At 33.5% G+C, this 24,077-nt stretch overlaps 3 protein-coding genes across 3 annotated transcripts; 1 reads left to right on the top strand and 2 right to left on the bottom strand.

Moving 5' to 3' along the window:
- The first annotated feature begins 208 nt into the window (after positions 1-208).
- Positions 209-1,308, top strand: LOC128280718 (uncharacterized). Its single transcript, XM_053018974.1, has 3 exons — positions 209-336; positions 678-887; positions 991-1,308. The coding sequence occupies exons 1-3, from the start codon at positions 319-321 to the stop codon at positions 1,036-1,038; spliced, it is 276 nt and encodes a 91-aa protein (XP_052874934.1). The 5' UTR covers positions 209-318; the 3' UTR covers positions 1,039-1,308.
- A 325-nt stretch (positions 1,309-1,633) lies between these two features.
- LOC108457116 (ABC transporter F family member 4-like) lies at positions 1,634-5,323 on the bottom strand. The gene is made up of 2 exons (XM_017755974.2): positions 4,963-5,323; positions 1,634-4,169 (listed from the first exon to the last, which is right to left on the bottom strand). Exon 2 carries the CDS (start codon positions 4,154-4,156, stop codon positions 1,982-1,984), a length of 2,175 nt encoding a protein of 724 aa, XP_017611463.1. The 5' UTR covers positions 4,157-4,169; positions 4,963-5,323; the 3' UTR covers positions 1,634-1,981.
- A 1,671-nt stretch (positions 5,324-6,994) lies between these two features.
- Positions 6,995-19,226, bottom strand: LOC108457151 (protein CLT1, chloroplastic). Its single transcript, XM_017756030.2, has 10 exons — positions 18,613-19,226; positions 14,729-14,874; positions 14,268-14,305; positions 13,565-13,680; positions 8,851-8,950; positions 8,720-8,755; positions 8,546-8,596; positions 8,292-8,418; positions 7,744-7,869; positions 6,995-7,516 (listed from the first exon to the last, which is right to left on the bottom strand). Exons 1-10 carry the CDS (start codon positions 19,041-19,043, stop codon positions 7,350-7,352), a joined length of 1,338 nt encoding a protein of 445 aa, XP_017611519.1. The 5' UTR covers positions 19,044-19,226; the 3' UTR covers positions 6,995-7,349.
- Positions 19,227-24,077: the final 4,851 nt, after the last annotated feature.

Genomic DNA, 24,077 nt, shown 5'->3' with positions numbered 1-24,077 from the left:
AAATGAAAATGATATGAATTGATTGTACCGGTAAAAACAGTAAACATCATAATAAGAATGACGATAAAATAATTCCAAGTCTATAATTACCATGTTTATTTTATATTGTTGTTGCTAAAATGCTAATCTAATTTAGGCAATATCTTGATTGAAGTTGAGTACATAATTCTTACCACCAGTTTCTAACTGAAAAATGATTTATTTAGTTTTGTTTTCAAATTTAATCCAACTGCTAAGGCAACCTTTGATTCCCATAACATAAATTATTTATTATTTGTGAGATGCTCCCCACCATCTCCAATTCTTTTGCTGGTCACCATGGCTCATCAGACAGAGGTAATTATTTAACTTCCCAACATCTTGTTTACATACCAACAGTTGTGTAATCATCTTCATTTCATCTGCACGCCTAATGTTTTGATATCCATATAAAATACAATCATCTTCATTCAAATTTCTATTCTTTAAGGTTTGATTTCTTTTTCAACATTTTCTAAACTCCTTATCCCTTTCTGTCAATATTTGTACAACTTATAATGCTTGTTTCAATATAACAGTTGTAAATTTCATACATACATATAAACAAATAACTAGATATTTTGAATTTGTCCGAATAGAGTATGAAATATTAAGATGTTTGGGAAGTAGTATTTGAAAATTAAAATGGGGAATGGCAGAACAATGTAGTAGGATGGACGCCAGTCCCTCAATTTGGAGCGTGGGATCAGAAAAATGCAGGAGCCACCGATTATTCAATGATATTCAATCAAGCTCGTGCCAACAGGAAGCAGCACAAGTCTGATGTTAGGCGTAGCCTTGGCAATGACCGTGATCTCGTTGTTTCTTCTTTTCCTAAGCGCCCCCCAGACGACCATTATCCTGTCTCCGTACTATTCTCTCCCTCCATTCCTGCTTTTGCTTCCCCCCCCCCCCCCCTTCCCCCTTCATTTCACATTCCATTCTTTCTCATTTTTCCTTTTCATATTGCAGAAGAAAAAGAAGATTTTGACCTACATTAACTGCTGTATCAAACCTTGATTTGGCTCCGCCCCTCTAATCTCACCTGATATGTACATTTATAGGCATTTTCCGGTGGGGAACAAAGCATATATAGGGCTTCTTTAACCATGATTTTCCATGTACATATATCTTCTTTAGCTTGCAGTGTTGTACAGAGCGCAAGGCTAAAAAAAGATGCCTGCCCAAATGATGTAAAGGTACAACATCTGTATATATATATGCATGTTTTTGTATGTATGTAATATAATATACACATAGAATGAAGTATATAATTATGATTGTATGCCACTTGATTTCATTCTAAGTTGCGAGGATATTCAAAGCATTCCATTGTTGACTGATAATGTTAAACACAAGAATAAGCATAACCATCAACACAAGGAAAATGGAATGGATCAATAGCATAGCTAAGGTTGGTTGTGATAAAAGCTTCTTTGCAGCCAAAAAGCCAACTCAAGAAGCTACTAGGCGTCTTCTTGAACAAGTTTTCCTCGTAGAAATGCTAATATTAGAGATTGAAAGCATCCCAAGTAACAGTTGGGAAACGCAGATTTCAAGCATCCTATTCAGCATTCCCTGCTGCTCCATTCTTTTATGACTCTAACAATGCAAATTATGTAACAGAAATAATGGAACATTCTTGACTTTAATCTATACACTTATAAAACAGGGAACGGGAATTAAAGCCGACAGAGCATTTGTTCTTGGATAATCTGGCAAAAATATTACAGTTATAACAACCTCAAAAAGAATTTCATAGCAACACAAATACAAATTCCAACAAAACTTAATAACCGACACGACACTTGCATTATTCCTAGTGTACAATGCAAAATTCCTAGTCTCTGAATTTCAAACAAGCCCTCGATACAGGTGAACCATCATACCATATGCAGGTCTTAATGATTATATGGTTAAACATATAATATTTCATTTTTTGTTGGGAAAACTCAATACCACATCAGTCATCAACCTCTGCTCTAATCTCTCTTTGCAGCTCTTCTTTGTAGTCTTCAAAACTACCAGGGAAAGAGTTCACAGTCCCATTATCTACTACCCAAATTTGACTCTTCTCTTCATCCTCGCAGACACGTGATATGAGCCTTGAGTCATGACTTACCAGGACTACTCCACCAGTAAACTCATCAAGCGCATCAGCTAGTGCATCTATGCTTTGCATGTCCAAATGGTTTGTGGGCTCATCCAACAGCAATATGTGAGGTTTTGACATGGAAATTGAAGTAAAGACAACTCGAGCTTTCTGTCCTCCAGATAATTTTGCAATTGGAGTGAGGTGATTATGGCTGGGAAGTCCAAATTTCCCAAGTTTTGCACGAACAGCCTCCTGCTTGCTAAGTCCTTCTTGATCTGGATGAAGACGAAGCAGATACTGCACTGGCGTCTCCTCCATAATTAGTAGATCAACAAAATGTTGTGAATACCTCCCAATCCTCAATTTCTGACTCCTCCGTACTTCACCTTCTGTTGGAACTAGATCACCAGCAATCAGGTTCAAGAGAGTAGATTTACCAGCTCCATTAGGCCCAACAATGGCAACCCGAGTCCCCATATCAATACCCACATCAACATCTGAGAGCCTGAAATCCTCCCGGTTAGGGTAACTAAAGCTTACATTTATTATCTGCAAAAGGGGTGGAGTTAGTTCAGTAGGCTCAGGGAAGTGGAATTCCACACTGTAATCTCTCCACTTCTTCGGGGCCTCAGCTGGAGTTTCATCCTCATCAATCTTGCCCTTGCCCTTTCCCTTGCTCTTCGCTGCTTCTTTTGCTGCTGCAAACTTCGCTCGATCTTTTACCTTCTCCTGTTGAACTCGATTCCCTGACCTTTTTGCAGCTTTTACCTGCTTTTCATAAATTTCAAACTTCTTATTCATCTCTTTACGGCGCTGTTCATACCCTGATTCAAAATCATCAAAATTTCCACGGTAGAACTGGAGCTTGAAATCATGAAGATGAATAATATCAGTGCAAACAGTATTAAGAAAATCTCGATCATGAGAAACAACCACCAATGTCTTTTTCCAGCGAAATAAATATTCCTCTAACCAAAGAACAGCTCTAAGGTCAAGGTGGTTAGTTGGTTCATCCAGTAACAGAAGTGTTGGTTGCACAAAGAGTGCCCTAGCTAGAGATATTCTCATCCTCCAGCCACCGCTAAAAGACCGAGTAGGACGACCTTGCATTTGTTTGGTGAAACCCAACCCTGCAAGAATCTTTGATGCCTGTGCTTCAGCAGCGTCTGAACCCAAGATCTGCAACTTATCATACAGTTCTGCGAGCCTTTCTCCTGCATCATCCCCATTAAGATCACCATCATCCTCTCCTCCATTACCAGAAGACGAATTTTGTAAGGCTGTAACTTCTTCTCGAAGCCTAAGTAGCTCTTCATTAGCAGAAACAACAGCCTGAAGGGCAGTTCTATCATCACCAACAACCTCCTGTTCAACCAAAAGCACATCAATATTTTTCGGAACTGGAATCTTTCTCCATGCAAGAAGCTTTAACAATGTAGACTTGCCCATCCCATTTGGTCCAACCAAACCATATCTTTTACCATGTGATATCTTAACTGAGGCATTCTTTAGAAGCTCTTTCCCACGAGCTGATACAGAAAAATTGTCTATAGTTATGTCTTTGACATTAGCATCTGCTTCATCCTCACCATCAAGGACAGAAGCTCGACTACCAATAACCACTGTGAAAGCATCATGATCATCTCTAAGGGCCTCCAGTTTCGCCTGTTCAGCAGCTTGTGCAGCAAGCATTTCCTTCTTTTCACGCTTCTTCTGTTCCTTTTCACTTATAGAGGTTTCAAGAGGCCTCAAGCCCTGCCTTTGGTGTCTATTGGACTGTGTTTGCTCTTCCTCAGAGGCATACTCCTCCTGCTCCTCCTCCTCATCTGAGGGTGGGAGATCAATGCCATCAGTATAAGATGAAACCTTTGGGCCTTTCACCTTGGGTTTTGCAGAAGAGGAAACCCCCTTCTTTGGTTTATCAGGTTTCTGGTCCATGCTAGCAAGCATAGCTGAAACAGAGAGTTTCTCTTTTTTCACATCTTTGCTGCCTCCCTTAACTTTTGCAGTAGCACCACTCTCCTCTTGCTTTTTCTTGCCCATCACAACAATTACTCTGCTCAAATCAACATGAACAGAAAAGATTTATCAAATAAGCTCAATCTTATTGTTGCTTTGCTATTGTTTTTATAACTTCTTTTACTATTTTCTTTTCGGTACCAGAGAAGTTATTAGAAAGAAAAAGCTATTAATAGAAACTGAGATGAAACTTCGTTAAAAAATTAAATAAGTAAATAAACCCAGCACCATTGCCTAATGTATGTTTGTTGGACTGCTTTGCTCTTTCTTTCTACTTCACTGCTAAATGTTACAAGAACAAAAACATGGACATGTCATTCAAATGCTACAATCTTAACGTTATTATTTACTATTGTGTTGCTAAAAGAATCACAGGCCCTAACAAAGTAATAGTAACCTTTTTATTTGATTCTAAAGGTCAACTAAAAAACCCCCCCAAACCCTTAAGCCTATATTCTTAAATTCCAATTACCATCAACAATTGCAGAATCTCCTAATTAGCTTCTTAGAAGAATATTTGAACAAGATATTCCATAGTCAGAATACATACATCAACAGCTTAAATCAAAGTATTAGAACATATCATGCTTAAAGATAATAATTAGATTTATCTAAAATCAAGCCCGATTTAACTAGTACTAAGTAAACCTATTTCAAGTTTTTTTTTCTGGGCAGCCAAACAACATATAGATTCAATGATCAGATAACCTAAATTTATCTAATCAACAATTTTTTTTAAAATAGTTAAAGTTTAAAATCATGGATAAAAATCCGATAGACAAACAGGTATGGCAAGAGAAAACAAAGCAGGGACTTTTATAGTAACGCACCTATTAGCTGAATCAAAGAAGCAAAAACAGAAGAGAAAGCCGAAGTGAATCCTCAAAATCTAGAGAGAAAATATCGAATAAAAACAAATAAAGTGAAGTGAAGAGATGAGATGAGATACTCAAAAACAGAGAAAAGGGAAAAAAAAATTTGGTGGATATTGCTCTCAGTGGGAGAGCTCGTGGGGTGAAACAGAGCGGCGACCACCTTTATGTTTATAGCTCCACAAAAATCTCCCAACTTGTATCGAGATTCGAGATTCTAAAACTTCGACTTCACTTACCATCTTTTTCTTTTTTTAGTTTTCAGTTTATTTACTTACGAAAAATAGCTACTCTTTCCATATTTTATTATTTATGTACCAACCTCGAGTTTATATTGGAATTTTTAATCATAAATTAAAAATAAAAATCGTAATTATTTTAAGTAATAAGATATTTAACTTCAAGTCACTCGAAAATTTGATTTTTTTTAAATTAAGCTCTTTTTGTTTTAAGGTTAAAGTTTTTACAAAAAATACTTTTAATATTTTTTTTGATATTTATTTTATGTAAAATAAGATGGTCAACATAAAAAGTTTTTCAGTCATCGTAAAATTACCCTCTTATTCCCATAACACCCCATACCTGACCCGAATATCAGGTCAAAGCACCAAAATATTATCTTTTCTACTACATTCTTCACTTATTAAATATTTTCTTATAAACTTTCATAACTCTTCAATTTAGTCTCTTTTTGTCATAAAAGTTCAATATTCACTAATTAATCATATCAAATCAATTTTCTTTATTGTTACACTTTAATAACATAATTTATTTCAATTTATTATTTCACGTATCAAATTTCTATGTATTTCACTTCTATTTCATCCACATATTTTCTCAAGTTTAACAATTTAGTTCTCATCATCATAAAAATTCTACATTTTTCTACAATTTCACATTTACAATACTTTATGCATATTTTATCATCTCATAACCCATTCATTAAAATTTTATCATAATTTCCTTATTCACATATAAAATTGTTTCACACTTAAATTTTTTACATCTTTCAATTTAATTTCTATTGTCATGTAATTTATTTTCCACCATAATAGGCACTTTAATAAAATAATTCATTATAATATCTTATTTTACATAACAAATTTTCATGCATATCACTTCTCTTGTTTCAATTATAAATTTTAGAAACTTTACAAATTAATCCTTAACATCATGAAGATTCATTATTTACTATAATTTCACCTTAACATCACCTTGTAATCAATCCACTACTTATCATAAATCTCAAATGTATATTTGTTTCATTAAATAAAATTTATGAAATATTTTTGAGAAATATATCAAACAATGAGAAAATATTTTATACAAATCTATCTAAATATTAGAGAATATTAGTATTTCTAAGAAAGTAACTTATTTTTCGAAGTCATTTTCCAAAAACTATTTTCAGTAAAATAAATGGAACCTTAAACTCAAGTAATTTGAAAATAAAAATATTTTGTATGCACTCTTAAATCAAACAATAAAACAATAGTTGAGCTCAAACTAGATTAAGACTAGAACGATGTTTTGTAATTTGTATTGGTTGTTTGATTTTGATTTTAAAATATATAAATATTATTTTAGATATTAAAATATTATTTAATTGCATTCAAGCGTAACCAAATTCAATAAATTGTATCTTCATATGGTGCTTTTATATTTTTAGGTAACATGTAAATTGAAATAGCATTATATTTATTTGATAGTAAAACAGACAATTAACTGTTTAAATATTTTCAAATTAAAAGTTTAACTAGAAAACGGTATAATTAAAAATTATTACTTTTTTTTTTTAGATACACAAAATTCTAACATGTCCAAACTCCAAAATTACGGAGACCAGATTTTCCTATTCAATGACGTCCCTTAATTGCTTGTTCATTTTTTTTCTTTGTTTTTTTTTTTTAATATAAATATTCAAAAATGTCGTTAACGTTAAGAAAAATGAAAAAAAAAAAAGAATTCTAAAGATCAACGACAAGAATCCTAAAACCAAACCATTCAAAAAGTAAATAAATAAAAATTTCTATGTTTAAAAGATTTTTTACGAAGACAATCCTAATGGGATCACATTAATCATTCCAGAATTTTGTTGTAAATTTCTTTTTCTTTTTCCTTTTTTTTTTTTTTAATTTTCAACTCAACTTGTATACAAGTACGCACACACACCAAACATTTTACAACAAGGAGCCTACAAATACAAATGCAACATTCCTCTTCCCGTAATTCATACATTTGGAGGGTCAGGCTTTGCTCTGGTTTTACTTGATATGATATGATGTTATTGATTTTATTTTGCTCTTCAAGAAATGCCAATTGGTGATAACTATGGATTTCACATTCTAGTTGGAGGGTGAGGGCAGGGCCGCGGTTGAACCAGATGGTGTCCAAGCATAAATAAGCAACCCTGTAACAAGGATGATTGCTCCTGCTACAAAACCAGTTGGAAGTGACGATGCAACACCGAGATACGGCAGCGGCAACGTGAACACATAGACTGAAATAGGCACTGCATTTATATAAACCGATAGCGTATTATTAATCATGTTTTCCTGGAAAAGAAAAGCTCCTACTTGGAGTGGCATGCTGGGACTTGTGTACTGTTAGGCAAATCAGATTTTATGAAACTATCTTCTAGCACTTCAACACTATCAAATCGATTGGGGCAGTATGTATGCGTGCATGCATGCATGCATGTTATGTTGAGAAGATAAAGAAGAAAAGACGAAGACATACCCGAAAAAGTGGATGCAAGCGAAGAAACCACAGCAGAAGAAATCTTGAGAAGATGTAGCAATGATATGTTAAAACCCATGTTCACAATAACAAACAGCAAGGGCAGTAGTGGTGCACCATCACATCCTGTGGTCACAGAAATTTCAAACTAACTAAATCAATCACTTGCTCCATTCAAGACAGAATCTAGTCACACCATAGGACTTCATGTAAAAACTGAATGGTTAATCTCAATAGCAAGCCAACTATATAAGCAACAAATAGAACTTCCATCAATTCTTTTTTTCTTATGTATGAGCAACAATATCCCCCTTTCGAAATTTGAGCTCATAAGCGCAACCCAAGCCCTCCACTAGTGCAAGAATCTAGTAAAATTTTCGAAAAATGTCTAAATTTCTTGCATGACGTATTAGATACGCAGTTTCTTTGCAGATTCATGGAAATTATTCCTTCTAACATTTGAAACGCAAATCATTGCTGACGCTACCCAGAACAGAATCAGTCAACCGATACAACAGATAGTAGATAATGAAACAATTAATGCTTACTGCTAGATAAAGTGCCACCAATGTTCAAGAAGCAAGCTGCACCATCTTTAAGATAGTTTGGAAGCTGGCTAAATGGGATGCCCCAAAGTTTTGATAAAAAGGGTAGAAGCAGGCAAATGAACAATGCCTGCACTAAACATGTTAAAATCACATCAAAATCCAGCCAAGATCCATAATAAAAAAAGAACATTAAAGAGCAGACTGCAAACAAAAATTGCCGCAGAACCTAACACTATACGATACACAGTACTTACTTGAAATGCAGATCCATAGGAATTTACAACAAATAGATCTATTGAACCACCCTGCAACAAATACAAGAAAATGATCTTTAATACAATGCAGAAACTCACAGAAATACCTCTCGACTTTATAAGTTCATTTTGACCAACAAGAGATGGGAAACTTTCCAACAGTAAACATCGTACTTTTAATCGCTGTGCAGCATCCAAAAAGATCACTTCCTACAAATGATTAACATATCACCTCTTAGAAGAAAGTATTATAGTAGAACCTGGAAATGGTTAGATATTTCGGTTTCAGTAAGAAAGCCAACAACCTTCAGAACAGTATCAGCCGCTTGAAATAAAAAGGAAACTATCATCAATAAACTCCAAAACATGCCAGCTTCCTTCAGTGAATGACCACTGCTGGATCCGCTGCAGAAGTAAACACAGGCAACAAGTCAAATTCTCAATGTCCAGTAGAGGAACAACCATTATGAGAAAATTGTTAGGTTACAAATTATAAAAAAGGAAGCTACTATGTCTCAAATCACCATGACTGAAACTAATAAAACTTATATTTGTAATATTTGAACTTAATATAAATTATGCTGCAACTAAAATGCATTTTGCCTTCAAAATTAGTAGATTCATACGAAAGATGACACTAAACTAATATAAATTAGTTGAGATGCTAAAAGAAAGACCAATTACCAAGTTTAGATGGCCTTATGAATGGGGGAAGAGGCAATCAATAGTGACACTACCAGGAAAATTATTAATGCATATTTCCATTGTACTACGTGGCTCTGATCCTTTTCTGTTTTTGCTGTTATTATTTTTTAAATATCCTACTGATTTCCTATTTCTGTTGATTCCATTTTTTAAATCTCCTACAAAGTTTAGGAGATTAAATTAGAGTTGTTATATATATGTTTTTAAAAGGATGCTTATGATTCAATAAATGCAGACAGTTTCTGATTTTCTCCTACTGCATTATTCATTCATTTCTACTTATCTACATGGTATCAAAGTATTGCTAGAACTCTAGTGAGTCTGACCCTGTTTTCCTTTTCACTCTTTTCTCTGTCATCACCAATTCCTCTACCTACTACATGGCTGCCACTAACCTGACCACTGTTGTTAACTTTAATGGCACAGCCGTTGCCTCTTCCACCATCCAAGTGATTCAATTTAACCCAACTACCCATTAAATTGCAAGGTAGTATTATCCTCACTACCTGGAAAGCTCAGCTTGTTGTGCTACTCGGTCATCTTGACAGCAAAAGGCCAGCTTCATCAATATTGAAACTCACAACCCCAACAAACATGTTAAGTTTCTTCAAGACCAGTTGATTTAACAAGCCACCCAACCGTTGCAGATTGTCAAAGCCAGTTTTTACCTCTCCAGAGTCAAGTCAACTGCAAAATATCTACAAAAGGTTCAATCATTTGCCGATGCTTTCAAAGTTGTTGGTTCTCCTGTAGCTGAAGAAGCATATTGGCCCTGAATATCATGAGATTTCCATTGCACAAGCTCACTAATCACGAGCTTTTCCTCAGACATCAAGATCTTCACAAACCATCTTCTCTCATTATTGCTGCCACCGCACAAAAAAAAAAAAACACCCCTCTTCTAGCCAATCAATCAGAACAACCGACAACTCACACTTAACCAAAACCGATGCTCCTCAATGCCTTGATCCACCAGCTCCAACAACCAACAAAACTGGCAGTCTTATTGTCCCAACACCTCATTCACTGCCAACTTTGCAACCAGAGAAGTCATATTGCAAGCTAAGTCTCTCAGGATCCATAACCATTTAGCAATAAAAGCCAATGTTGCCTCCGATCTTCAATTGGATGCCAACACATGGAACTTGGGCTCAGGCACCAACACCTCACAACCTTCAGGAGCGTACTAGCCATGACAAAATATCAAGGGGAGATGGTAAAACAATTCCCATTACTTACACAGATTCTACTAAGTTAAATGCATCAAGTAATATTTTCAGGCTATTTAACAGTCTTGTTGTGCCTGCTGTAAAGCAAAATCTTATTTTGTTTCTAGATTTTGCCAAGATAACTCAACTTCTATTGAATTCTTTCTTTTACATTTTCATGTGAAGGACCTGCAAACACGGATTCCACTAGGGTGCAACCAGAATAAAAAAATACTCCACATCCTCGCATACTGCCAATTTCACCACTACCAAAGTACCTGTTTATGTTTGGCATCATCATCTAGGACATCCTCATTTCCAAGCTCTCAATTTTATTTTGAAGAAGATTTCTCTCCTTTTTGTTCGCGAACACAAATTTACTTTCTACATTCAAGTTGTTCCAATAAAATTCATCGATTTCTTTCTTATAAACTAACTCAGTCCAGTGATGCTCCCCTAAAAACATTGTTTAGTGACTTAGAAGGACCTTCATTTTTCATTTTTATTGATAAAAAAGCTATATTATTGGAACTTTATAGACCAATGTACCAAATATATTTGGTTGTTTACACTTCAAAACCAAAGTGAAATCAAATCCATCTTTCAGAAATTCACTCCACCAATGGAAAAGGTTTTCAACACATAATTTCTATCTACATTGATGGAAGGGGTGAATATAAAAGCTTTGAGTCAGATCTTCAATCAAACAGCACCAAGCATCTGATATCTCCCCCATATACCCCTTAACAAGTTTCTCTAACAAAAAGACATCATAAGCACATTATAGAAACAGCTAAAACTCTTTTACATGAGGCATCATCCTTTTGGTCATTTGCATGTCACCGTATTGTATATCTCATTAATTGTCTTACAACTACTTTAAAAAATCATCTTTCCAAAAACATTTTGGTGAAATGTCCAATTACCACTCACTTCGAACATTTGGTCATCTATGTTATCCTTGGCTCAAGCCTTACACAAATCATAAACATAAGTCCAAACCCACTAAATGTGTCTATTTAGGCTTCTCTACAACCCACTACTCTCATCTAAGTTCTGACCTGGTCCAATCCAAATTATATATTTCAAAAGATGTTAAATTTTGAGCATATTTTCCCATTCAAAAATCTTCTTTTTTTTCCTAATTTAAAAAAAGTTAACAAATATCATGGGGGAAATTCGCCACTAATCTTCTATCAAGTTTTCATCTACTCCGCCAACCATCTCAAGTCTCCCTCCCCTATACCAGTGCATCCAGAACCTCAACAATCAGCAATGCCATTTGGCAATTCCCACAATACAAACACAAGATAAGCCATCAAGTATTCTTCAATTCACTACAACTTCCACCTTTTCACCAAAAAAATCCCTCACCTCTAGTACATCAAACTCACGCCCACTTCACAACCCACCAATGTCAACCAATACTCTTTCTACCTTTAGGTGTGAACCACCCCACGTCCAAACATCATCATCGGACCCACACCTTCATCTATTACCCCACCACTTGACCCTCTCCCTCCTCCAACCAGCCCTTCTCAACCTTTTGCTCTTCCTCACACATATGACAGGTCCTAAAACCAAATTTTCAAACCTTGTATGTCTTTTGACTATCTAACTCAAGTTTCTTCAAACAACCACCTCCAAGCAAGCAAATAAATACCCAAAGTGGAGAGATGCAATGAAATCAAACTTTGATGCTTCAATTCAGAACCAAACTTGGGAATTAGTACCCCGAGACATAATTGATTCCGAATGGCTCTGCAGGATTAAGAAGAAAGCTGATGGAAATACTAATCATTAAAAGGCTCAACTGGTTGCCAAAAGCTTTACCCAAAGCCCTGGCATAGATTTTCATGATACCTTTAGCTCATTCATTAAACCAACCATTGTACAAATTGTCTCACCATTATTGTTCATGTTATAATAAACATCGACAATGGCGATAGAAGGATCGCAAAGCAATAAGAAAAGAAAAATAATAACACATAGATTTTACTTAGAAACCCTTCTGGGGAAAAAACACGGGCAGAGAGGAGAAATTTACCAAGGTTGAAAAACAAATGATTATAAGAGGACCCCTTATTTTAGAAGATTCACCAACCATATGTTAACAACACTTGCTTCAAGTATGCCTAGACAAAAAGTATTTATGGCTCAACCACAAGGTTGATCATTTTGAAGATAAACAAACTCAACTTCCTAGGCCCTCTTTCACTTGCCATCTCTAAAAATTAGGTGTTGTCGCACATCACCTAACATCAAGGGGTTGTACCAACTGTGCTTACGTGGCACCTCTTTTACTATTTTTGCTGTTATTTTTTTTAAATGTTCTAATGGTTTTTTTTTTTTTTTTTTGCGCTGATGCTTTAAAAACCTCCTACTCTTTAGGAAACTCGATTAGAGTTGTTATATTCATGTATTTAAAAGGATGCTTATGATTCAATAAATGCACGTAAAGCTTCTGATTTTCTCCTTTCGCATTATTCATTCCTTTTTACTTCTCTACAAAAATGTCATATTAAATGTTTCTTTTTCTGACATTTTAATCATAATCAGTTTAGTTTTCTTGTAAAATGATATAAGAAGACTATTCACTCTGATTGATTAAAACCTTTAGGAAAAAGTCACTAATCAGTAATGAATGATTCAATTTACGATTGGAAACAGTGTCATTTTTCATAGCTATTATGGTTGTACTGCAAGCTAAAACAGAGACCTGCAACTTCCAAAGTGACCATAAAAGAAGACAACTAAGAATGATCATATGTCTAAATTTTCACTCCTACTCCTAAAACATTTTCATTGTTTTATTTTAATCATCTTACAAGAGTTTTGAAGACCAAGTCTTCAAAAACCAATCTCTCTCCATGAAGCTAGGCCAGGACCATGCTACTTTTTATGAGATTAACTGTAATTAAATCCAATAGAAACAGCATTATTGGTCAGGTTTAAATAACTCAATCAAATCCTCTTTCCAAGAGATTTTAGCTCTAATTCAGTTTTAGGGCCTCTATAAACCAGGTAGCTTAGGAGGCAACTAGAAGTTGCACCAAGAGAATTTGTAATGTATCATACAATAGAAATCACAACCATTGTAAGTTACCTTGCTACGGATATGATTACACCAACAGCCACAAGAAAGCATCCAAGTAGTTGGTTTATTCTATATCTCCTTCCAAGAAAGATAATGGAGAGGAAAATTTGCCACACGAGAAATGTCTGTAGAAGTCATAGACCAAAGTAACTAATTCAGTGCTTATACATTAAAATGGTTGGTGTCACAAGCTCTAATGAGCTAGATAAGAATCACTAAATAAAAATCTTTAACATGAAATAATCAAATTATTAGTTTATTACACCAAAATCAACTATTGCTTTAGTTGAACATAAAATGAAAACATGTTATATTCATTCAAAGCATTTCTGGCCAATAACTTTGAGCAGATTTTGAATTGTGTGATAGTTGAACTCATCCAGTTGCATTCTTTATAAAATCCTCAAAGTAAAATTTGGAGCCTAAAACTCATTACAACTCAACCCTAATAGAAAAGGCAATCAGCAGATTATTCAGTTTTTTTACATGTGTAAATCTATTTGGTTGTTTTCAAATACTATTTCTCTGAAAAAGCTTTCCATTTACTATCTTGCCTTGTTTTGTCATGAAGGCATAGAGGTAGAATCAGCCTTTAAATCAAGAACTTTGGCTATGGCAATTTATACGAGAAAGAAGAAGAAAAAAAATGGCCTAATACAGACACTATGGCAGTTATATTTAATGTTGAGCAGTAGCAATAAATGTTTCTCACCTGAGATAAAATTGGAATAGAAGCCCCAGATAGAATTGCTGTACAAAGTTGGAGAAAAATGTCAAAAGAAAAAAAATAGTATACAAAAGTTCAATATAATACTCCTATCATTTACTCCAACAAATTCATGCATACTGACTAGAAGCAAGAAACAGAAACATTTATACAATATTAAGAAACTAGCATCAAGTAATTAAAAGTTTTTGAAACTCTAATAGCTTCTAACAGCTACATTAGTACAGAGCCATCTCCGCCAAGAGGTAAAAAGATCCCAACGGAAAAGAGGCCTAATAATGAATATTAACAAAAAGATCCCACGGTTGGAGGCTCATTTTTCTGAATGGAAAGAGAATTCATTTTACACGAACAAACATACTTCAAAATCACCATGCAAAGATGCCCTATAAATATCAGTGTGTTAGGAGACAACATTAAAAGGCATCTGAGTATGATGAGCTAACCTCCAGCTGCCATTCCAGTTGCAGCACCAAGAGCCTCCAAAAGGCCGACAGCAAGAAATGGAGCTTTTGGCATGGAAAGCATCTCATCTGTAACTATGCCAGCATGATACCGGAGATACAACACCGAAAAGTATACAAGCACATACCTGGACAAACCAAGAGTGAGAGAGGTATTAGGCTGGAACAAAATTCCCAACTAACAAGTATCTGTGCACTCTTGAGTTAATGGAATCAACCAGTAACAAAATTCAGCAGCTTTAATTCATCTAGCATATGAAGAACAAGAAACTTTTGAGAAATGTACATTTATAGCCCCAAAGAGACTGTTAAAATTTCATGGGAATAAAACCCTTCAAACTTAAAAAGGAGAGGTTTTTGAGAAAATAGAAGTTTTAGACAGGGATTCAAAACTACTCAAGGTCCATACATTCAGAGAAATTGAGTTCTCGATACATTCAAAGTCAGACTGCCTTTTTTCTAGTAAGGTATCAGGTTCTTTGACAGTTAATACAAGAACAAGTGCTTCATATTAGTACCAGTATATTTTTAAACATTAGAACTCTTTTCAGAATAAGCATTTATTTAATTCATTATTCAAAAGTTATTTACCAAATTAATTAAATTCTAAACTGTGCAAGATCTTCAATTTAATATTTAATTTAGGATTACATAAATAATAAGATATATTGACAGATAATTTGAAATTTTAAAAACTTTGCCGTAGTATCTTCTGTTTAGTAGCTATATTTCTTTATATAGATTATTTTTCTTCCTTTAATGCCTAAAATATTTATTTATATTAAAACTATTTTTTTTTCTTTTCTTTTCTATTTAAAGAAAAAGTAATATTTTAAATATAAAATACTTCTAAACGTTAACATTTTTATGTGTTACCATATAAATTATTTAATAAATGCCTTTAAAGTTAAAAAAATCTTTTATCAGAATCAGAATTATTATTTATAAGTATGATAAATATTTTTATTAATAATTAAATTTAGTTAACCAAAAATTTTAATAAGATCAAAATTCTTATATATAAATGCAAGAAATCTTTATAAATAATTAAAATGTACCATAATTAAATTTTGATATTTAAAACTAAATAATTTATCTATTTTCTGTTTTTCTTTTTATTAAATGAACAAGTGATATTTTTAATATAAAATAATTCTATATAAATTTAACCTTTTATGTGTAATTATATAAATTATTTAATAAAGGTCCTTTATAAATATGATAAATATTTTTATTAAATAAATTCAGCTAACCAAAAATTTAATAAGATCAAAATTCCTATATATAAATGTGACAAATCTTTATAAATAATAAAATATATTTAAAAATACAAATTTAGTAATATAATAAGCAATAAAAGATATATTGGTTAGTTCAAAAGCTTATCCAAACTAATGCTTTTATGTATGTTATAGATTATATAAATTCTAATGTAGTTGCATTTGCAATCTGCAAATTTAAAATCTATAAATTATATAATATAATAGTGATATAAAATTATGTGCAGTTTTAATATCTTAGAAGTTTTTCTTTTAAATTTTAATATCTAAATGAGTATGAACAATGATACCATCCTTCTAAAAGGTGATAATGGGACCCATGAAATACAAGATCAACTTGAATAAATTTAATATCAGTGATATAAGATCTACATCCAATTGTTTTTTTCCCACACACACATAAAAGTTATTTTATGAGTAATTAGAAACAAAATCTTTTAACATTAATATATGTTTTCATTGAAAAAAGAAGAATTACTTAGACTTTTTTACAGAAGTTAAGAAAAGGGTAATTGTTCTACCTGAACAAAGAGTGACGGCTACATTTATTAAAAAGTAACAAAATAGAATATGCTATGAGAAATCCAAAAGCAAAATAAAAAAGCTACTCAGGACGAGGCCGAGTGTCTAAACATAAAGCTAAAGCCACCACCTTGACCCACCACAACTTCAATAAATCCCGCTGATGATATCATATCAACCCTTTTTCTATAATGGAAATCAAAGAGTGATCGATTATCTCCACAATATTTGTTTTTGACTAATTATGATACCTTCTATGATCTATGGGTTCTGTTTCATTCGAACCCACCACTTGATTTTCTTGCCAATTCCATTTTGTTGTTGTTCTTATTTTTATTAATTATTTTTATCCCTTAACTTCAATATTTATAAACAAGAAGATTAAGAATAAGAAACTTTGAATAATGCACAAAAGATGCTACAAAGAGCATATATAATAAAATAGGATTCTTACAAATTCACTGGTTGTCTTCTGAAATTCACATATTTAAATATAGATGGTATTAATTTCACATGACCGAAGCCTTTCGAGCTTAGAAAACCAGCCAAAGATAGTAAGAGTTACCACATTTTCCTTACGAACAAACCAAAGCCGTGCACAAGTGGGTCAATCATGCAACTTGTATAGTCTTGCATATAATTTAGATTCTAAGCTAAATCCATCATTGTTCTTAAAAAGAATATTCCTTAATCAATTTAAGTGGGTATAAAAGGCCACATCTAAATGATTTACCAAGAGTCTGTAAGTCAATAATGATGGTCGCTGAAAAAAAACCCTAGATTATAATTTGACAGTATGCCTCAAGTCTTCTCAAAAATATATATATGCGCGTAGAATTTATTATCTTTTATCAAAGTGCGGGTTAGGGGTTGAGACCTGATCTATTATTTTTTTTATCCCTAATTTTCAGCTAGTTACTACTATTCAAATGTATAGGATTTATAGTTGAATGTGCCTGGCAAGTCCCTCAATTATAGAGAACAGATCAAATTAGTCCCTATACTATTAAAAATAATCAAATAAAGCTAAACTTTAACAGAGTTGAAATTTAATATCATTTACTATTTTTCTTAGGTGGATTATCATTTACTATTTAATAAAGTTATATTTTGTTGAGAGTTGAAATGCAAATAAATAATAATAATTTTCAGAAAATGTTAATTCTATTATGATTTGATCTTATTTAATTCCTTTTATTAGTACAAAAATAAATTAATAAATTTAATAATAGAGAAATTAATTCATTCAATCCTAATAAAAGACATTGCAACTACTTTCACCTATATAAATTTATACCCAACATGAGTAGTATCTTGCTCTTTTTATTCTTTGTCATATATCTTTTGATGGGATGGCAACATTTTTTGCTTGGGGTGAAAACTAAACATTGGGACCAAAGAGAAAACAGTGGACGTTGAAAAGTAGATGAATCGGGAACATTGACTTGGGCACGGCACGCTTTACTAGACGACATTTCCATTATGGCTTTCGGCCGCTTCCCATCGAGCAGAAACCAAAAGCAACCTAGTTTTGCCTATAAAATATTCGTTATGATATTTTATTTTCAGGTCTCTATTAGGTTCCTTCCTGACGCCTATATGAATCAAAATAAATAAACAAATTGATCCTATCTTAAATAAAAAAAAAATGAAGGAAAGATACAAAAATATTTATATTAAATTCAATTCTAAAAAGAATGGCTGAAAAATATAAATAGATGCTAAAAAATTACTATATTTTCGAAAAGTAATTTTCAGTGTGCTGTTGTCAAGCGGGCACTAAAAAAAAGGAAAAACAGAACACAGAAAAGGAAAAAAAACGTTTTTTACAGGATAATATTGAGCATTAGAAAACCATAACAAGGCTTGGCCCCTAGGCTGCGAGGAAAGGGAAAATTAAATATGTACTAAAAAAATGAGGTTAAAAATTTTATCACGGTGGAATCTGGAAATAGCGAAAAAAGCTCTGATAGTAGTAAAATTTTAAAAATAAATTATTAACAAGGAAGAATAATTATAAAAATAAAACAAAATGCGAATCAATAATGAGATGTTTCTGGGTACCCGAATGTGGCGAGTTGAGCCAGAAAGAAAGGGTAATGCTTGAGAGGAACCAAAGCCAGCTTATACAGCACCCGATTCCCTACTCCCAATACGACCGTCACCCCCGCTGCAACCACCACCTCCACCGTCCGATTTCTCTCTCTCCTCTCTACCTCGGTCGTCCGGTCCCCCAACGAATACGAGCATGGGCCTGGGCCTGGTCCCCCTCCTGCCTTCTTCGTGCAATCTCCGCCCTCCGATCTTCCAACCGGCCCCACTGCCTCCACCCTCCAATACTTTCTCGATCTCAGAGCGATTCCTAACGGCCGTTGGTTATTGTGAGGCAACAGAGGGAAGGCAGGAATCTCAATCGTTGGTTTAAACTTCTGTTGATGAACCGGAACGTGGGGTATAGTTGAACCGACCGTTAAACGGCGAACAAAGGAAGTCATGTCGACTAATTTTTTTGTAAAGCAAAAAAATTAATGTTGAAAATACTACTATACAATAAAGATTTTAGTGAGTTTTTGGAAATACTAGTTTGGTGAGATTTTGAGAGCTCTTTTTTTTGGTTCGAGGAGCTCTATACTTTAGTGTTGACACGGAGAGAGAGAGAGGGCGAAATGTGATGTAAAGTATTTATAGCAGGTATGACAATGACCTTTCGTTGTCCAAATTAAAATTTTCTTCTTCTTACTTTTTTTTATTAATTTTCTATTATAAAATTATGATCTGGTTAAAACTTTAATTGAATTGGTATTAGAAGATAAGAATAAATATGAAAATATTTTTCGATCCTACTTTTAGCCTCTCTTTTTAAATAAAATATAAAAATCACGCTAATTAAATTGCTGAACTAAAATTTTATTTTAATATTTTTATACATTTTTATTTTAATATACACTATTTTTATTTCTATAATAACTTATTTTAGTTAAATCAAAATAATAATTTTAGAACTATAAATTCAAAGTCAAAATAATTATTTTATTATTATTGTTAATATCTACAGCATGAAAATATGTTTGTGTGAAAATTTTATTAATAAATTTTATCTTTTGAATGGTCAATTTGATAAAAATATCTAAATCGCTTAAAGTGAAAAATTGAAGTTCTATAAAATAAAAGAATCGATGGCTATGAAATTAAATAGAAGAAGTCCTTATATTGTAATTAGACCATTATTAAGGTGGGTGGACGTACATAGTTTATATGAATTTTAAATGTTTAAGTAAAGTTTAGTAAAATTATAAAATAAATTAAGTTAAAATAATAAAAACATGGTGTCATCTTCACCATTTAGTTTTCGCGACCGAAACTAGGGCTAAGAAAAACACAATTGTTGTGTTCTTCATTCGGCTAAGCTTGTATAGCTAATTATGGTACGGTTTTTGTCCTGTTTTTAATGATTTTTATGTTTTTGAGATCGTTGCAATTTGGTCTAGCTAGCCCAGGGACTATTTTGCAAAACTGTTAAAGATTTTGAATGTTGCCATTAATAAATAAGCATGTGTTTTGAAGTTTCTTGATAGATTATGAATGCTTGTTGATAAATATACAAGTTTTATTAAGTTATTTTTAGTGAAAATGCAAATTAGGGGTTAAATTGTAAAATGTGTAAATATAGTGGTTAAAATGTGAAATAAGTGAGAAATATGGGCTGCTGGAACTTATATGTAATTCGGCTAGTATGGGTTAGTATTGAATTACATTAACTTGTGTTTTAATGAAATAAGGACTAAATTGTAAAAGATGTGAAATACTAGGGACAATTATGTAAAAATGCCTTAAAGTGAGTTTTAGACTAAATTGAATAGAGAGATGATTAAACAAGTTGATTTCGATTAAATTTAGATCAAGAAAGGCGAAATACGAACTTAGATCGGGGGAAGAACAAAGTTACAGAATAGTTTACTCGTTTCGCCGTTTTAGCATCCGAGGTAAGTTCATATGTTAAAAGCATTGTTATAATTATGTTTTAAATGCTTTGATATTGCATAAATTGTGAATACGAGACTGCAGACACATTCGACAATGATTCGACGATGATTCGGCATTTGAAATCCCAGTTGAACCTTAAGAATAGATATGGATACTAGTGACATGTCATTAGGGAATTATTGTGATTATGTGATTCGGGTACTGGTCCTGTATGTCCTACCGGTGGCTGAGTATACCGACATGTGTTGCGAATACTGACAGCTTGTGTGAGTAGCACCGTGTAGCACGTCTTGACCTATAGCTTGTGTGAGCAGGCCCGTTGATAGCTCTAGTGTGAGCAGTATATGTGATACGATATTTAGTTGGCTTCGGGCCATGATATTGGCACTTTGGTGCGAGTTTCCTGAGTATCTGATAATAAAAGACGTGGTTGTGTATGAGATTGATACGAGATGATACAGGTATGTACATGAACCGTATAAGCTTAAATCGAAGAAGTTGCGATGTTCATATATAAGTTATGATTGAAAATGTGAAAGGTTTGTTAGTTAAATGAACTATATGTTGATATGTTCAATTTGATGATTTGTATATCTATGTTAAGATTAAGTATAATTCATATGAGCTTACTAAGCTATATAGCTTACTTTGTTTAATATTAAGTATAATTTATACGAGCTTACTAAGCTATATAGCTTACTTTGTTTAATTTTCTATGTTTTATAGTGACTTTAAAGCTAGCTCGTATTCGGGGATCATTGGAGACTTTGTCACACTATCTTACTATCACTTTGGTACTTTTGAGCTTATGTTTTGGTCATATGGCATGTATAAGATTATGGTCATTTTGGTTACGAGTTGATAATGATTTAGGCCATTTGAATTGGCTTGTGAATGATCTAAGTTTAGTTTGTATATATAGCCATGAGTAATGGCTTTTTTGAGGTCATTTTAGGTGATTGAATCATGTATATATATATATATTTATATGGCTTGTATGATGTTTTGAATGTGGGATATGTGATGCTTGTGGATAATTAGTATTATGGATAGCAAATGGTTGAAATATGAATATCGGTATGCTAATGAGTCTAGGAATTAATGCACATTTTAGTTTGGTATGATTTTAGATGGCATATTGTGTATTGATATGTTTTGTATTGGTTGGTTTTGGAAATGGTATAAATGATGTTTGATTAAGAGTAGTTGAATGCTTATATGTGCCATGTTTTGTGCCAATTTGATTTGTTATAGGTTTATGCAAGTTGGGTGGCAAAATAGTTTGGTAAATAGCCTATTTTTGTCCATACGGGCAGAGACACGGGCATGTGTCTCAGCCGTGTGTGACACAGGGTTATGTTACACGGCCGTGTGTGACACACGGTTACCCTTGGTGTTGAAATTAAAATCAAGTCAATATGCTCCACACGACCTCACACACGGGCGTGTGACTTGGCCGTGTCGTATAAGTCAGTATACCCTACAGGTTTGGCACACAGACGTGTATGGCCATTTTTAAGGCACACGAGCTAGCCACATGAGCGTGTGTGTTGGTCGTGTGACCCAAGTCAGAGAGTTGCACAGGGTTGGATAAGGGCTGAGAGACGGCCATGTACTCCAATTTCAAATGTCCACACGGCCTGTGACACGGACTGCCTGTTGGCCGTGTGAGACACACGGCCATGACACACAGGTGTGTGTCCCTTGTTTTGAGATAAATTTTATAAGTGTTTTAAGAATTTCCAAAGTTATCTGCTTTGCCCCGAACCACTCTCAATGCATGTTTACCTGAGCCACTCTCAATGCATGTTTAAGGCCTCGTAGGCTTGTATTAGGGACAATTTGATTGAGATTGAACGATGTTTGCATGAAATGTGAAAGTGTATGCAAAGTAAATGTTTAATTGTTTTATAAGTCGGGTAATGCTTCGTAACCCTATTCCGGCTTTGAATATGGGTGAAGGGTGTTACAATATCCATTAGTTATATATTTATATTATATCTAGAGTAGTTGAACGAGTTGATTTCACAAATCAACATGACACCAACATAATTAGGTGTAGCAACGACATATCATAATTGGCGTAATATATTATGTGCCAACACATCATACGATATTAGTAATATCACAAATTTACTTTACATAAAAGATATATTTATCTCATGTACTCTCATTGGGTAAGCAAATATAAACCCAAACGAATGATAATTCATAGCGATAGTAAATGTAATATCCTGAATTAGGGCCTAATCGGAATAGTAGTTTCGAGACCACAAATACGAAATAGAAATAATTATTTTATTATCATTTTAAGGTCTATGGCATGGTTTCATGATTGTGTCAAAATTTCGTTTAGAAATTTTATCGATAGAGGGTCTAATTTGATATTTAGGACTAAATTGCAAAAGTTGTAAAATGTGTGTTCTAGTTCACAAAGGTACTAAGTACTTGTGAGTAATGGGTTTTTAAAGTGGAGGTCCTTGGATAGTAATTAGACCATTATACTAGTTTGGACAAAAATACCTAAAGAAAGATAAAACACCATAGTTTTTAATTAAGGGCATTTTGGTCATTTAGTTATTAAAATGAATTAAAAACAAAATTAAAAGCCAATTTTTGTCCATCTTCAACCTCTTGGCCGAATTTCACATGAGGAAGACATAGCTAGGGTTTTTCAAGCTTCCAAGCTCTATTATCAAGAGAAATAAGATTCGAGTCGTGATCGAGGGAAAAATAAAGTTTATGAGGAATAGGCTCGATTTCTAACATTTTGTACTGAGTTAAGTTCAGGTGTAAATGTAGTAACATAATTTTCATTTTAAGTAGTTTAATGTTATTTATATGATATGATGATTATTATCATAAATATTATGCTTTGTGGATTATTATTTAGTAATATGCAAATTATGTGAGCTACTTGATAAATATGAAATGCTATCAAGTATCAGTTTCCGACATTCCGTGGAAGACAACACAGATGTGTGATTGAGAAAAACCCGTTTGAACCTTGGGAATAGATTAGGATACAAGTGACATGTCACTAGGATATTTGAGTTCTGAGCTCGTTGAGTTGAGTCCGAGTTCGTGAGATGTATCTAAGCATCCGAACTCATTAAGTTGAGTCCGAGTTCACTTATGAATACGAACGTCCGAGTTCGTTGAGTTGAGTCCAAGTTCGCTTATGGGTGGGTTACATGGTAGCTTGGCTACATAATTTCCGCAGGCTATTGAGTTTGTCTAGCTGCGGGTATGGCACTTATGTGCATGCAATCCGTGTATCCAAATTATATTCCGATGTGTTCAACGGGTGAATCTTAAGTGAATAAGGAGAATACTTAAGACGAAGGTGACATGTTGGTAAGTGTGGTGAATGAGAAAATTTGGACAGGTATGCGCTTAAACCCTCGGGTCGAGAACTTGGTATGATGAAATCGTGGTAAGATAGTAAATGCAAATGTAACATGAATGTCTTGGTGATATTTATACAAATGATGTTTTATGTTGGATTGCATGATTATGTTACTTGCTATTTACATGTGAACTTA

The sequence above is a fragment of the Gossypium arboreum genome, chromosome 9 (assembly GCF_025698485.1).
Source record: "Gossypium arboreum isolate Shixiya-1 chromosome 9, ASM2569848v2, whole genome shotgun sequence".
NCBI lineage: Eukaryota > Viridiplantae > Streptophyta > Magnoliopsida > Malvales > Malvaceae > Gossypium > Gossypium arboreum.
Note: the sequence above shows the minus strand (reverse complement) of the source record. Positions and strands in the feature narration are given on the sequence as shown.

Coding starts and splice junctions, on each gene's coding strand:
- LOC128280718 (XM_053018974.1), top strand. Junction 888..990: donor ACGACCATTATCCTGTCTCC/GTACTATTCTCT, acceptor TTCATATTGCAG/AAGAAAAAGAAGATTTTGAC.
- LOC108457116 (XM_017755974.2), bottom strand. CDS start 4,156: ATGGGCAAGAAAAAGCAAGAGGAGAGTGGTGCTACTGCAAAAGTTAAG.
- LOC108457151 (XM_017756030.2), bottom strand. CDS start 19,043: ATGACTTCCTTTGTTCGCCGTTTAACGGTCGGTTCAACTATACCCCAC. Junction 8,951..13,564: donor GTAATCATATCCGTAGCAAG/GTAACTTACAAT, acceptor TTACTTCTGCAG/CGGATCCAGCAGTGGTCATT. Junction 8,756..8,850: donor CGGCTGATACTGTTCTGAAG/GTTGTTGGCTTT, acceptor AATCATTTGTAG/GAAGTGATCTTTTTGGATGC.